The sequence below is a fragment of the Diabrotica virgifera genome, chromosome 4, assembly GCF_917563875.1.
Source record: "Diabrotica virgifera virgifera chromosome 4, PGI_DIABVI_V3a".
Lineage (NCBI taxonomy): Eukaryota > Metazoa > Arthropoda > Insecta > Coleoptera > Chrysomelidae > Diabrotica > Diabrotica virgifera.
This window is the reverse complement of record NC_065446.1, coordinates 12,959,654-12,972,963: the sequence shown is the minus strand read 5'-3', so window position 1 is coordinate 12,972,963 and position 13,310 is coordinate 12,959,654. Positions and strand designations below refer to the sequence as shown.

Genomic DNA, 13,310 nt, shown 5'->3' with positions numbered 1-13,310 from the left:
CCTTCGAAATAACGCATTATTAAATGTCAAACTTGCTTTTCTTTTGTTATAATAGATTAATTTATTTATAAGAACAGAAAATTACATATTTTTTCCAGTTGTAGGCTTTTTTTTTAGATAAATTTACTACAAGTGTACCTTTTAAGTTAAAAACATAAATATTCTCATTTGAACGCTGTATACTTATTTAAACAATTTTTATTTAAAAAAATTAAAATATTGTGTTAAAATAAATAAATTAATTTATTATAACAAAACAAAAGCAAGTTTGACATTTAATAATGCGTTAGTTCGGCTCTACTCGAGTTACTTGGGAACAAAAAAAGAATGAAGGAAATTGCTCCATGGGAAGCCGAGAAAATGCATCTTTTTAACGTATACCGATTTTGAACTTTGATGGTTACATTTTCTCCAACCTAATTTTTGATTGGAATTTTGCTATTTTTGGCAAGTTTCACACGTATTACCGATAGTTTTTATTATAATAATATATGTTATGAGGATTTAAAAGATATGAAAATTGGTGTGGAGAAAGAGGACAAAAATGAAAAGGTGATGGTTTGAAAATTATGATCCTATTGTTTATATCTTTGCTGTAAATTTCGGTCAAATTGGACCGGTTGTATCGCAGGAACCACTCATCATAATTAAATATTTTTTCTTTTAAAAGAAGCCTCCTGCAGCTGTCTTTCGGATACCGTTTTCATAATTTAATTTAGTTTAATATTTCCCGAGATATTCTATTTGTTTATAAGCCAAAAAATTGTTTATAATTTTAAAATATTCCTGAGGCCGCTTAAATAGTCCAATTTCAATTCTGTAAAGTAAGTTAGATAGGTATAGGATATTTTTATGAAAAAATTATAGTTATTCTTATGCAGCATAGTTATTGTCGTTATTAAAGCGACCGTAAATTTTTAGTTTACATTTCAGTTGTTGCTAAACAGTTCATTCAATTTCCATAGGCTTCTGGAATTATAATACATACGGAAAGGGCTTTTACGTTACCAAGTTATTTAATTATTGATTAACAACTACTTATCTAAAAGTTTAGTTGAAAATTAAAGATTTTGTTGGAAAAACTTGCTTTTTCCGGGGAAAGTTTTCGTCGAAGTAAATCGGAAAAAACACGTCTCTATGCAGAATTTAATTGCGGTGAATTTTTATTTGGGTATTTTCCGTCTAAATTTAAAATCTTTGGAGTTATAGAGCAAAAATTGAAAAACACACGATTTTCGGGCGCCATTTTGTTTATAAAAAAGTAGCACACTATCTGCGGACTTTGCATACCTATATTATTAATATATAGGATCTTATAATTCGATTCCAGCAATAAAATTGCTGGTAAATAACTTTTCCCAAAAATGGCATATTCTCCGATAATCAGCCCAGACTACTTACTTATATTTTTTGTTGCATTCTCCATAATCTTCCTTGATAAGTTCTGGTAAATATTTTTGTTTCATAACGGTAGTATTCATTAGTTTCTGAATCACTCGTATTCCATCAACTAATACCTGTACATCTTCTGGCTCAGATAAATAATTTGCTACCATCAGTGGAGCATCAAGTGGATTCTTGGATTTGAGTGTGACGTGCCCTCTACTCTTGGGGTGCAAAGTAACTGGAGACATTGTAAGAGTTTTTGGATGGTCCGGTTTTTCTGGATCTTCGAGTGCTCTAACTTCGCCTGTCTTAGCACACTTTGCTAAATATCCTGCAAAGAATATTTGAAGATCTGGGTTTTCTCCACTTGGATCTGCATATTTTGAGTTTATTCGTGCTGTCACCTGCGACATACCTGTAACCAAGATTGTTTTAAGACAAAACAGAAAAGAGAAAGTGCTCAAGTATGGGTAAAATAAAATAGAAAAAAAAATAGATTAGATTTATTTCGATTCAAGGGCAATCACTATCGGTTGACATTATATCATGTTTCTTCTGTTTATAGTCTTCAAAGTCGCCGGTGGTGTACCTGAACCGAATTACTAAATCTATCGCTATTCTTCCCTATTGTTATAAAATTTGGAAATAGCCCGATCAGGGAACAGAAAATTTTAGGAGAACCTCCAAAAAAATAAAGGAAGGATGAAAATTTGGGAATGGGTAGGTGATATTGTCTATTATTATATAAGCAAAAGTTTACAATTCTACATCCCCTCCATTTTGGAAAATACAAAAATTGGAAAATACGTGGTGAAAAATATTTACTCGGGGGTGAAAAAATATACGTTCAAAATAAGTCCGGAATTGAATAAAATGACCAATTCTAAGCAACTTGTGTTCTACATATAGTTTTTTACTAAGTCAATACTTTTCGAGTTATTTGAGAGTGAATATGTTTATTTTAAACAAAAAAAAAACATGTTTTTGGACGGTTTTTCGAAGATAACTCAAAAAGTAAGTATTTTAGCGAAAAATATATTCTTAGCAAAAATATAGCTTATAATTATAAAAAAACTAAAAAAAATGGTGTATGCAAGAGGTCTGTTGACCCAGCAGAAGCAGAGTTGTAGCTAATGAAAAGTAAGTTCTTCTTCTTCAAATTCCAAATCGAATATTTCAATGTGAAATAACCAAAAAACGGAGCACTTTTCGGGGAAAATTCATTACAAATTTTTTAAAATGTTTAGAAAAAGGTTCATTTCTGTTTTTAAAAAAAACTTCTAACATTAAACGTAGGTGAGTTACGCTTAAAATATTGGTGGTGCCTTTTATATTTTGGTATAAAAATGGCGAAAATCACCTAGTAATTAGCTTCTCAAATAAAATTCATCGTTACCGCTTCACAAGTTACTTTACTTATGTATTGTTTATATTATCTAAAAGTTCCATTGGTTCAAAGTGCTCAGGTTTAAAAAAAAATTGGGTTTAAAATAAAACATTTTTTTTTTAATTTTGAATGAAAAAAAAATGGAATTGTTTGTGGAATAAACTTAAAAATTTTTAGTGATACCAAAATCGAAAAGAGTAATAAAATGTACGTTTTGCTTTTCTGAATATTTCTGATTTTTTGTTTTCTTGTTAGACAAAAATTGGTTATGCTATGGCTGTTCAAAATTTGCCTAAACTCGTGATTAGTTACTGGTTCAGGCGATTTTAACTAAAGTTTTTTTCAAAAATAAGCACTTTGAACCGATGAATCCTACAGATCGTATAAATATTACATAGAAAGAGTAACTTGTGAAGTGGTAATAATAAAATTTATTTGTGAGGCTAATTAGGGGTGATTTTCGCGATTTTTTTAACAAAAAATAAAAGGGACCAACAATATTTTGAGCGTAATACTAATCACTTACTTTTAGTGTTACAAGTTTTTAAAAAAAAATTAAAATAAACCTTTTTCTAAACACTTTAAAAAAGTTAAAATGAATTTTCCCCGAAAAGTACTCCGGTTTTGGGTTATTGCACATTGAAATATTCGATTTGGAATGTGACGAAGAATAACCTACTTTTCATTAGCTGCAACTCTGCTTCTTCTGGGTCTAGAGACCTCATGTATATATCATTTTTTTTCAATTTTTTATAAGTTATATTTTTGCTAAGAATAGTTTTTTCGCTAAAATACTTACTTTTGAGTTATCTCCGAAAAACCGTCCAAAAACACGATTTATTTTGTTAAACATGAACATATTAACTCGCAAATAACTCGGAAAGTATTGACTTAGTGAAAAAACTCTATAAAACAAAAGTTGTTTAGAATTAGTCATTTTATCTAATTCCGGTCTTATTTTGAATGTATATTTTTCACCTTAGAGAGGGGGGTATTTCCCTCAATTTTTCTAAAATGGAGGGGATGTAGAATTCTAAACTTTTTCTTATATAATAATAGACAATTTCAACTACCTATTCCCAAATGTTCATCCTTTCTTTGTTTTTTTTTGTGGTCAGATTGTTCTTTGATCGGGCTAAAAAAACATATTATAAAAACGTCAAACAACACACTCTGTCAATTTACCAGAACAAGAAAATACGACGAATTGAAATACTTTAACGAATTTCTAAAAGCTAGTAGGTATACTGAGTACAACAAAAGTGATCATCTAATGATCAAGTAAGTCTTTAATATCAGGATTAAAAATAATACATATACCGGTATTTAAGTGTCAACGCCTTTCCGGTAGGGATCTATGGGGAGTATCACCGGGCCTCAAGCTCTTATCCCTTGCCGTACTGCTCCCTCGTAGGCCGATCAGATGCCCGCATATTCCAGTCTAAGCGTCAGATTCATATTAGAATTTTATACTGACGTGTTAGCCTTTTTTGGTTTTCCGTTGACCTGGCTGGGGCTTGAACTCGCATTCATAACGGTGAAGTGAAGTGAGGTCAGCCGCTAGTCCCACTGAGCTGTTCGATCAACAGGATTAAACATAAACCCCTCAAAAATCGTCGTTTCTTGCAAATAACAGAAATGAAATTTATAAGAGCTTGGATTAGACTCGATATAGTAATGCTATAAGAGCTAAATTAATATTCTACTGGGATCTGTGCCTACTGCTTTGTTATATTTGGTGTTTTGTATGGCCAATTTAAAGTCTTCTTATAATATTTTAAAAGCTACACCGTCTTCCATTTCTATTTCAATTTGTTCTTTTCTATTTCCTTTAAGAATCTCATTGATGAATCATGTCTATTCCGTTAGTTTTTCGTGATTATTTTATTAAGTAGCCTCCCATTTGTATCTTTCTTTTTGTGGGTTACAACTATCATGTTTGTTTGTTGATTCTAAGGGAAACAAATCATAACATTTTCTACAACATACAGAGTGGGCCAAAGACAACAATCCACCTCGATATTTGGCAGTATTTATTAGATTTTAAGGAAATGACGAAACAGGTCGATTTTTAATCTAAGGGGGACACATTTTTACGGTACATACATCTGTCATTTGTCAACCCCCTCCCTTCCACTTCCCCATCTCTTTTTTTTTAATAGGGAATAGGGGTTGTGTGCTAGCTCATTTGAAAAGATAATCAATTCTCTATTCAGAAATATAAATATTAACATAATTATTTATACAGGGTGTCGAAGAAAAAAAATTTAAATTAAATTAATTGACACAAAAAGAAGAATGTATGTAATTTATTTAATTCAAACTACATTCTACTGCTGTCACAAAACGGAAAAAAATGTTTTTTGATAAATAAACATTGCTTTTTGCTTAATTTCAATGTTCAATGATGGTAGGTTGAATATTGATCTGCCACTTGGTAGGTTGAATATTGAATTTAAGCAACAAGCAATTAGGACCCACTCTGCATAACCCAATAGGTGTCCGTAACGCTCGAGTAACTGCAAATTTAGCATACTTACCTCCCCTACTATTATTTTTCGCCAACTTTATATACGAATAATAATTACATCTTAAAAGCTACATAATATGTTATAATTATTAACAAAAGCAATAGAATTTAGAAATTTTAATTACTTTAATATTACCATCAACTACACTTGCCGGCAAGCAAGAAAATTTAGAATAAAAACATGAAACAGCATCTCTTTAAAGTAATTAAATTCTTGTGGTTCGGAGTTTACAACATACTTCAGTTTTCACTTAAATTAAAATATTTTCTACTTTAATAATGAGCACCTCCTTTTCTTATTATCTGAACCTCGATGATTTAATAAACATTGTAACTCAGTATAAAATGTACAAAAGAAACGTTATTTTTCCTTTTATAGTTTACAGGAAGTCTCTTTTAATTGTGTTGGAGTCACTTGAAATTCCTTAGGCAGTAAAATGCAGTGATGAAAAATGCTCTCATAATCGGCAAAATAACGCAAAATATGGGAAATATAACACGTTGTGAGATAAAAAGAGATGAAACTAGGTAGAGGTGAGAAAATATCGGTAAAAATCTATAATTTAATTGAAATTACATTTAATAAACGTTGTAACTCAGTTGTCAAAATACAAAATATTACTAAATAAACAAAAATGTTGTTGCTAAGCAAAAAAAATTCTTCTAATAATTTATTTAATCTGACTCATTTATATTGGCAATTTAGACATATATTATACATTTTAAAGTAGAAGACTTTAAAATGATATTGCCAATATTTATGAGTTGCGTTCCTGGGACGACTTACTGAAAGATAGTTCATTTGATTACATGAAATCAACCCCAACTCAAGAATATCCGTCACAAAAAAATTATAGCATGTGATCTGTCTTTAAAAAGACAACCAAATGCAACGACAGTAAAATTCTCGCGTTAGAGACTTCATAGTAAATCACAAGGGAAAAAGTTATATAATTAGTTTACACATAATTATTAATTTTACACATTTTATTATTAATTAGTTTACACATAATTTATGAAAATTCATATCAGAAACAAAGAAATATACATTTAAATAAATTTAATAATCTTTTAGAACAAAATAGTTTACATACTTTTGATAACCTAAATAGAAATAATGACATATTAGCGACAGTTGTCAATCTATCAAATAGACATTTAAATGCAACGGAAAATTTGGTATTGTCAAAAGGTATAAACTATGCTGTTACTCATCCATATATTCCAAAATTAGACATAATCAGCTCAGTGGAGAAAATATCCCAGTGTCTACCAACTCATGAAAAAGAACAATATAGGGTACTATGTAAACTTGAATTGGAAAAGTCTAATCAAATTAAACAGAACATCAGCAAAGAGGAAATGGAAGCTTTAAAAACTTTAAGAAATGATGACTCCATAACAATCCTACCAGCGGATAAAGGCAATGCAACTGTAATAATGAATAAAATACAATATGAGGACAAAATTACAGATCTAATTACAAATGGACCTTATAGCAAATTAACGAAGGATCCAACGAAGACACTGGAAAACAAAATATATAGAACTTTATTCAAATTTAAAAATGATATAACATACTATCAAAGAAAATTAATGACACCTCACTACAGTAAGACACCACATTTTTATGGAGTGCCGAAAATTCATAAAGCGAACATACCACTTAGACCCATTTGTAGTACCATCAATTCTCCTTGTAGTGAACTATCAAAATTCTTATTAAACATTCTAAGACCATTTGCTAATAATGATGACACTTTTATAAAAAATACAAAACATTTTTTAAACAAATTATCAACTATTGAATTTAATCCAAATAATATTTTAGTAAGTTTTGACATAAATAGTTTATTTACAAATGTACCATTAGATAAAACTTTAAACATAATCAAAACGAAATTAGAGAATGATAATACATTGGCAACTAGGACAAGACTAAATGTATCAGCTATAATGGAGTTATTGACATTATGTACCAATAATACCTATTTTCAACTAAACAATGAATTCTATAAACACAATTTTGGTCTCGCAATGGGCTCTTCTTTATCTCCATTATTGCCTAATATATTTATGGAGGATTTCGAAACTAATATTATTTCTAAACAAAATTTAAAACCCACAGTATGGTGGAGATATGTAGATGATGTGTTTTCAATATGGCCTCATAAATCAGAATTGTTGGATACGTTCCTGAATATTATAAACGATCAAGAAGAGAAAATAAAATTTACAATGGAAAGGAATACAATAACAGCCTACCTTTCCTCGATGTGTTGATCTCAAAGAAGGATATTGGATATGAGACTCAAGTGTATAGAAAATCAACACACACCAACAGATACCTCAATTACAAGTCAAATCACAACATCAACGTTAAAAAGGGAATCATTAAATCCTTATATGATAGAGCCAAAATTACTTGTTCTAACGAAAATTCCTTTTTAGCAGAAAAACAATTGTTAACATCTGTTTTATTAAAAAATGATTATCCTTTATCGTTTATAAATAAGGAATTGTCAAGATTGGATCGAATGGAACAGAACAACTTAGAACGGGATCCTACAACATTCACAAGAAATAATACGAGTAAAATATCAATACCATATATAAAAGGACTATCCGAGAAACTTAAAACAATAGGAAATAAATTCAACATTTTAACAACATTCAAAACAACAAACACATTGAGATCAATTCTATCTAAAACTAAACCTAACAATGATCAAGAAAGAACAAAGAATTGCATTTATAAAATACCTTGTGAATGCGAACAATTTTATTTAGGTGAGACATCAAGACCATTAGACGTTAGAATAAGTGAACATCAATCTTATATTAAAAATAGAGAATTTGATAGATCTCAAATATGTCAACACGCATGGGATAATGAACATAGAGTTCAGTGGAGAGATTCAAGTATAGTCCTGAGAGAATCAGATAGTAAAAAGAGAAAAATCAAAGAAGCGGCTCTAATTCTGCTAAATGAAACCAATTGTGTCGCAAATTCCTCGGTAGAATGCAGTAGGATGTGGTTGCCCATACTGAAAGAGGAAGTCAACAGAAAGAAAATACCAAGATTAGTAAGTCAATAACATCGAGCTGGTACATATTTTATATTTTAGTATTACTTATATATCTAGTTTTATTAATATTATTTAAAATTTAAACATGTTACAAGTCAGAATTTGGTATTATTTTTTGAGAGTAAATTAAATGTAAGACCAAATACTTACGATGTCGGGATAGTATCACAGGGTTTTTTTCCTGGTTTTCCCTTGTGATTTACTATGAAGTCTCTAACGCGAGAATTTTACTGTCGTTGCATTTGGTTGTCTTTTTAAAGACAGATCACATGCTAAAATTTTTTTGTGACGGATATTCTTGAGTTGGGGTTGATTTCATGTAATCGAATGAACTATCATTCAGTAAGTCGTCCCAGGAACGCAACTCATAAATATTGGCAATATCATTTTAAAGTCTTCTACTTTAAAATGTATAATATATGTCTAAATTGCCAATATAAATGAGTCAGATTAAATAAATTATTAGAAGAATTTTTTTGCTTAGCAACAACATTTTTGTTTATTTAGTAATATTTTGTATTTTGACAACGGCACCCGATTTGGGCGTCGAAACGTTAATAAAATTATTTTTTTCATTTTAATTGTGGCTTATTTCCCATATAAATAATTAATCATAAAAATGCCACAAGGAAATAGCTTCAGAACAACGTTGTAACTCAGTATAAAATGTACAAAAGAAACGTTATTTTTCCTTTAAATAATTGATGGAAACAAAAGTTTTCAGTGTTTTATTGTGAGTTATTTTTCCTTTTATACTTTATTGGAAGTCTCTTTTAATTGTGTTGAAGTCAGTTGTAATTCCTTGGGCAGTAAAATGCAGTGATGATAACCAGCAAAATAACACAAAAGATGGAAAACATAGCTCGTTGTGAAATATAAAGAGATGAAACTAGTAGAGGTGAGAAAATATCGGTAAAAACCTATAATTTAATTTAAATTACATTACCACTATCGAGAGTTTCCACCTTTAGACGTTAGCATGATACTATAAATAAAAAGATAGTATCTTCTCGTAGCGCAAATCCGTCCGAGTTCGCGCATCGCATGACGTAACTGGAGACCGGAATTTGAATTCTTGTTGTTAGCTTATAGTCCAGGCAGCATCGTCGCCCTCGTTAGGTAACATATTCCGTTTCGATTTTGTTGCACAAACTGACTTAAAAAGAGTTCCTTATTCGCTCCGAGCCTTAACAAAGTGTCAAAGCAAAACCGACCGACCTGCTCATGGTGGCGGTTGCTTGAATCTTTGTAAGGACGCTTTGTTGTATGCTTAAATGGGACATTTAAAAAAATGATATATCACGTTACTTGTTGTGTTGTTCATTGTAAAAATACATGGAAAACTAGTGATATGAAATACTTTTATTTTCCTCGTTCCCAAAAAAAATTAGATCAAAGAATAAAATTAATTAACGCTGTTATAAGAATGAAGTGAGGTTAACTTTTTCTATATTTTATATACAAAGGATGTGGCAGTACATACATGATATAATAATATTATTTACGTTTTTATAAGTTTTTTACATATTATATACACTTTTAGCTCTGATAAATCCAAATTGACTTTAAAAAGTACGGATACGGTATGTCCTATATAACCTCACTATCGCAAATTATGTCAATAAATCTTTATTAACGACAAAAAATATTTTTGTTGAACTATAAATAACATTATAAAGGAATAACTAATGAATTCTAACAATTTGTATTCGTTTATTATCACTAAAAAATAAAATATTCAAGTTTAACAAAATAATCCCATAAGAGTCAATACTAAAACGTTTTTACAAAACCGACAGCGTGTCACGTGACTGTAAATTTCTGTAAATAGAGGGGAGACGCACGGAGCCAACAACAAATGCACAGAGTGCCGGGAGGTGCCGCGGTCGGAAAATTGTTTAAACAATTTTGTTAAACAAATTCAAAAAATCAATTTTTTCACTTCGTATTTTTTTTATATTCCTTGGGCCATTTTAAGCCAAAAAGGTCTCTTTTAATTTTTCTCTAAAATTGATTGTTGTTGAGTTATACTCGATTTAAAATTTGAAAAACGCGAAAATGGCCATTTTCAAGGCTTAATAACTTGGTTAAACATTATGATTATGAAAGCCAAAAAATGACTGAATCAAAGTTGATGGCTACCCCTACAGGATTCTGAAGAAATTTTGTCTTTATTTTATTACTGAGCTGTTATTTTTAATTGTTAACCATGAGCGCTAAGTGAGGCGGACGTCAATGTGAGTGCAAGTGAGATGCACCATTAGACTGCCGGAATGGTGCATCTCTTTCGCACTCACTATTCACGGCCGCGTATATGCAGTTAGCGCTCATTGTTAATATTTAAAAATAACAGCTTAGTATCTAATAAAATGATGACAAAAATTTCTTCAGGATCTTGTAGGGTGGACTTTAAACTTTGATTTGGTCACTTTCCAACTCTCATAGTAATAATTTTTTACTGAGTTATTAAGCCTTGAAAATGGCGATTTACAAGCCTTCTTCTTTGTTTTATTGGCCTTCACCTACTTGAGTACTTGGCCACCTCATCGTCTCGGAATAAAGGAAAAATCCCTTATTCACCTACAATATGGAGTTTATGTTGTAGTTTAAGCCACAATATTAGTTTGAAATTAAGTTTATATTACATTTCTACTTCGATTTGACGCTTGTTTATGTTAGCCGAAGTACATGGAGCACTAAACTAAAATGGTTTTCGACGCCATACATATAAATATGACTGAAGTCAACTAGCCATGTATAAAAACTAGCTTTATCTCTTACTATCTTACAACCTAATAGGTTTTCCATATTTTGCGTTATTTTGCCGGTTATTAGGGCACTTATCACTATATAGTAATAAACCACCTCGGTAGGTCAAAGCATGGAGATGTAACTTAATGGAAAAGCTCATAGTCCAGTCGGGTTAGACGACTAACAGGCCTAAACTTGCATTAGGAGCTGCCCCAAAGTTTATTTCTCTAATCTTTAGGGGGAGTCAATAGTAGTGTAAATTCACAATCTCCACTGAATTGCTCTGTTGCGTTGGCCGCCATCTTGATTTTAAACGAGAACCATTTTTGCTCAATATCTCCGTCATTTTCAACTTTTCGGCAAAAAGTATAACAACCAAAATTGTTGAAAATGTGATTTGCTATCATTTCTGTTACTACAATTTTATCGTGCCGTCGATATTTTCCGAGTTATGGCGGAAAATAGTGACAGTTAGAGCAGAATTATTGAATTATCTCGTTTATTATTAGTTTTACGACAAAAATGTCCCTATACAAAAATAGAGAGGATTAAATTCTACACAATTTGAGTAGTTTTCATTTTTTTCCGAAAGTTAATATTTAAGGTGGTACGTATGCGATAATGGCGCGACCGTAAGACCCGATTGATTTTGTAGCAATTGTTTTTGTTCAATATCTACGCCACTTTCAACTACAATTGTCCCAAATATGATTTCGTACAATTTGTTTTTAACAATTTTTTTCATGCGGTTGATATTTTCCGAGTTAAGTGGGAAAATAGTAAAAAGAGGTGGGGGGAGCATAATTATTAAATTGAATATTGTTTCTGAACTACCCCAAAATGTATAATTCTATCCTTTAGGGGAGAAATATATCCAATAGTAGTGTAAATTTAAAATCTCGACTGAATTCCGTCGTTGCATTAGCCGCCATATTGATTTTAATGGAGAACTGTTGTTGCTTAATATCTCCGACATTTTCAACTTTTAGACAAAAATGGTGGGAGCTAAAATTGTTGGAGACGCAATTTCCTACAATTTCTTTTCCACAATTTTTTATGGGATCAATATTTTACGAGTTAAGGGGGAAAATAGTGGAAGAGGTGGGGAAGCATAATTATTGAATTGTCTCATTTATTATCAATTGTACGACATAATTGTACATAAAGAAAAATAAAGAGATTTATATTTTATACAATTTTTGAAACTTCCAATGAAACACCAACCAAACTAAGTACATAAAAATATAAATAATAACTTATATGCATTAAGTTCACTTAGTTTTATTATCTAGCGGGTTTGATTGGTTGAATTTATCTGTTGATAATTAAGTTTCATGCCAGCTAACATAATTTAATATTTCAAATTTTTTTTTAATTTTGGACCCTATTGGGGGGAATTTTCCCATCCCCCCCTCATAGACCCGCCACTGGTTCTCTAAAAATTGTAGTAAATCGTAATTGCAACAATTTCAGTCCTTACACTTTTTGTCGAAAAGTTGAAAATGGCGGAAATAGTGAACAAAATCCATTGCTATAAAATCAATCAGGTCTTACGCTCGCGCCTTTACCGCGTACGTACTACCTTAAAGATTGATTTTACCAAAAAAATAAAAGAGATCAAAATTGTACAAAATTTAATTCTCTTCATTTTTGTATGGGTTCAAATTTGTTTTAAAGCTAATAATAAACGAGATAATTCAATAAATTAATAATTATGCTTTAACTGTCACTATTTTTCCCCATAACTCGGAAAATATCGACAGCACGAAAAAAATTATAATAAATAAAATTATAGAAAATCGCATTCGCATTTTGAACAATATCAGTTTCTACAGTTTTTGTCTAAAAGTTGAAAATGGCGGAGATATTGAACAAAAACCGTTCTCATTTAAAATCAAGATGGCGGCTAACGCAACGGTCAAATTCAATCGAGATTTAAAATTTATACTACTATTGGCCTCCCCTAAAGATTAGAAAAATAAAATTTGGGGCAGCTCGTAATGCAAGGTCAAATGCTATCTCGACTGGGCTATCAGAAAATAACGGGTTCGAATCCGATCGGAATTAAAATTTCCTATAAAAAACAGTGGAAATTCTTGTCTTCGTCTGTATTCGCCCAAAGTGCAGCGCTCGCTTCCATATAATAAAAGGCAATTTATAACGACGG

The 13,310-nt window shown here is 30.8% G+C and overlaps 1 protein-coding gene across 1 annotated transcript in view; it reads right to left on the bottom strand.

Moving 5' to 3' along the window:
* Positions 1 to 13,310, bottom strand: part of LOC114326282 (glucose dehydrogenase [FAD, quinone]) — a 103,104-nt gene that overhangs the window by 11,203 nt on the left and 78,591 nt on the right. The window contains exon 6 of the mRNA XM_028274591.2: positions 1,402 to 1,801. Coding sequence (XP_028130392.2) covers positions 1,402 to 1,801 — 400 coding nt within the window. The remainder of the gene's footprint in view (positions 1 to 1,401; positions 1,802 to 13,310) is intronic.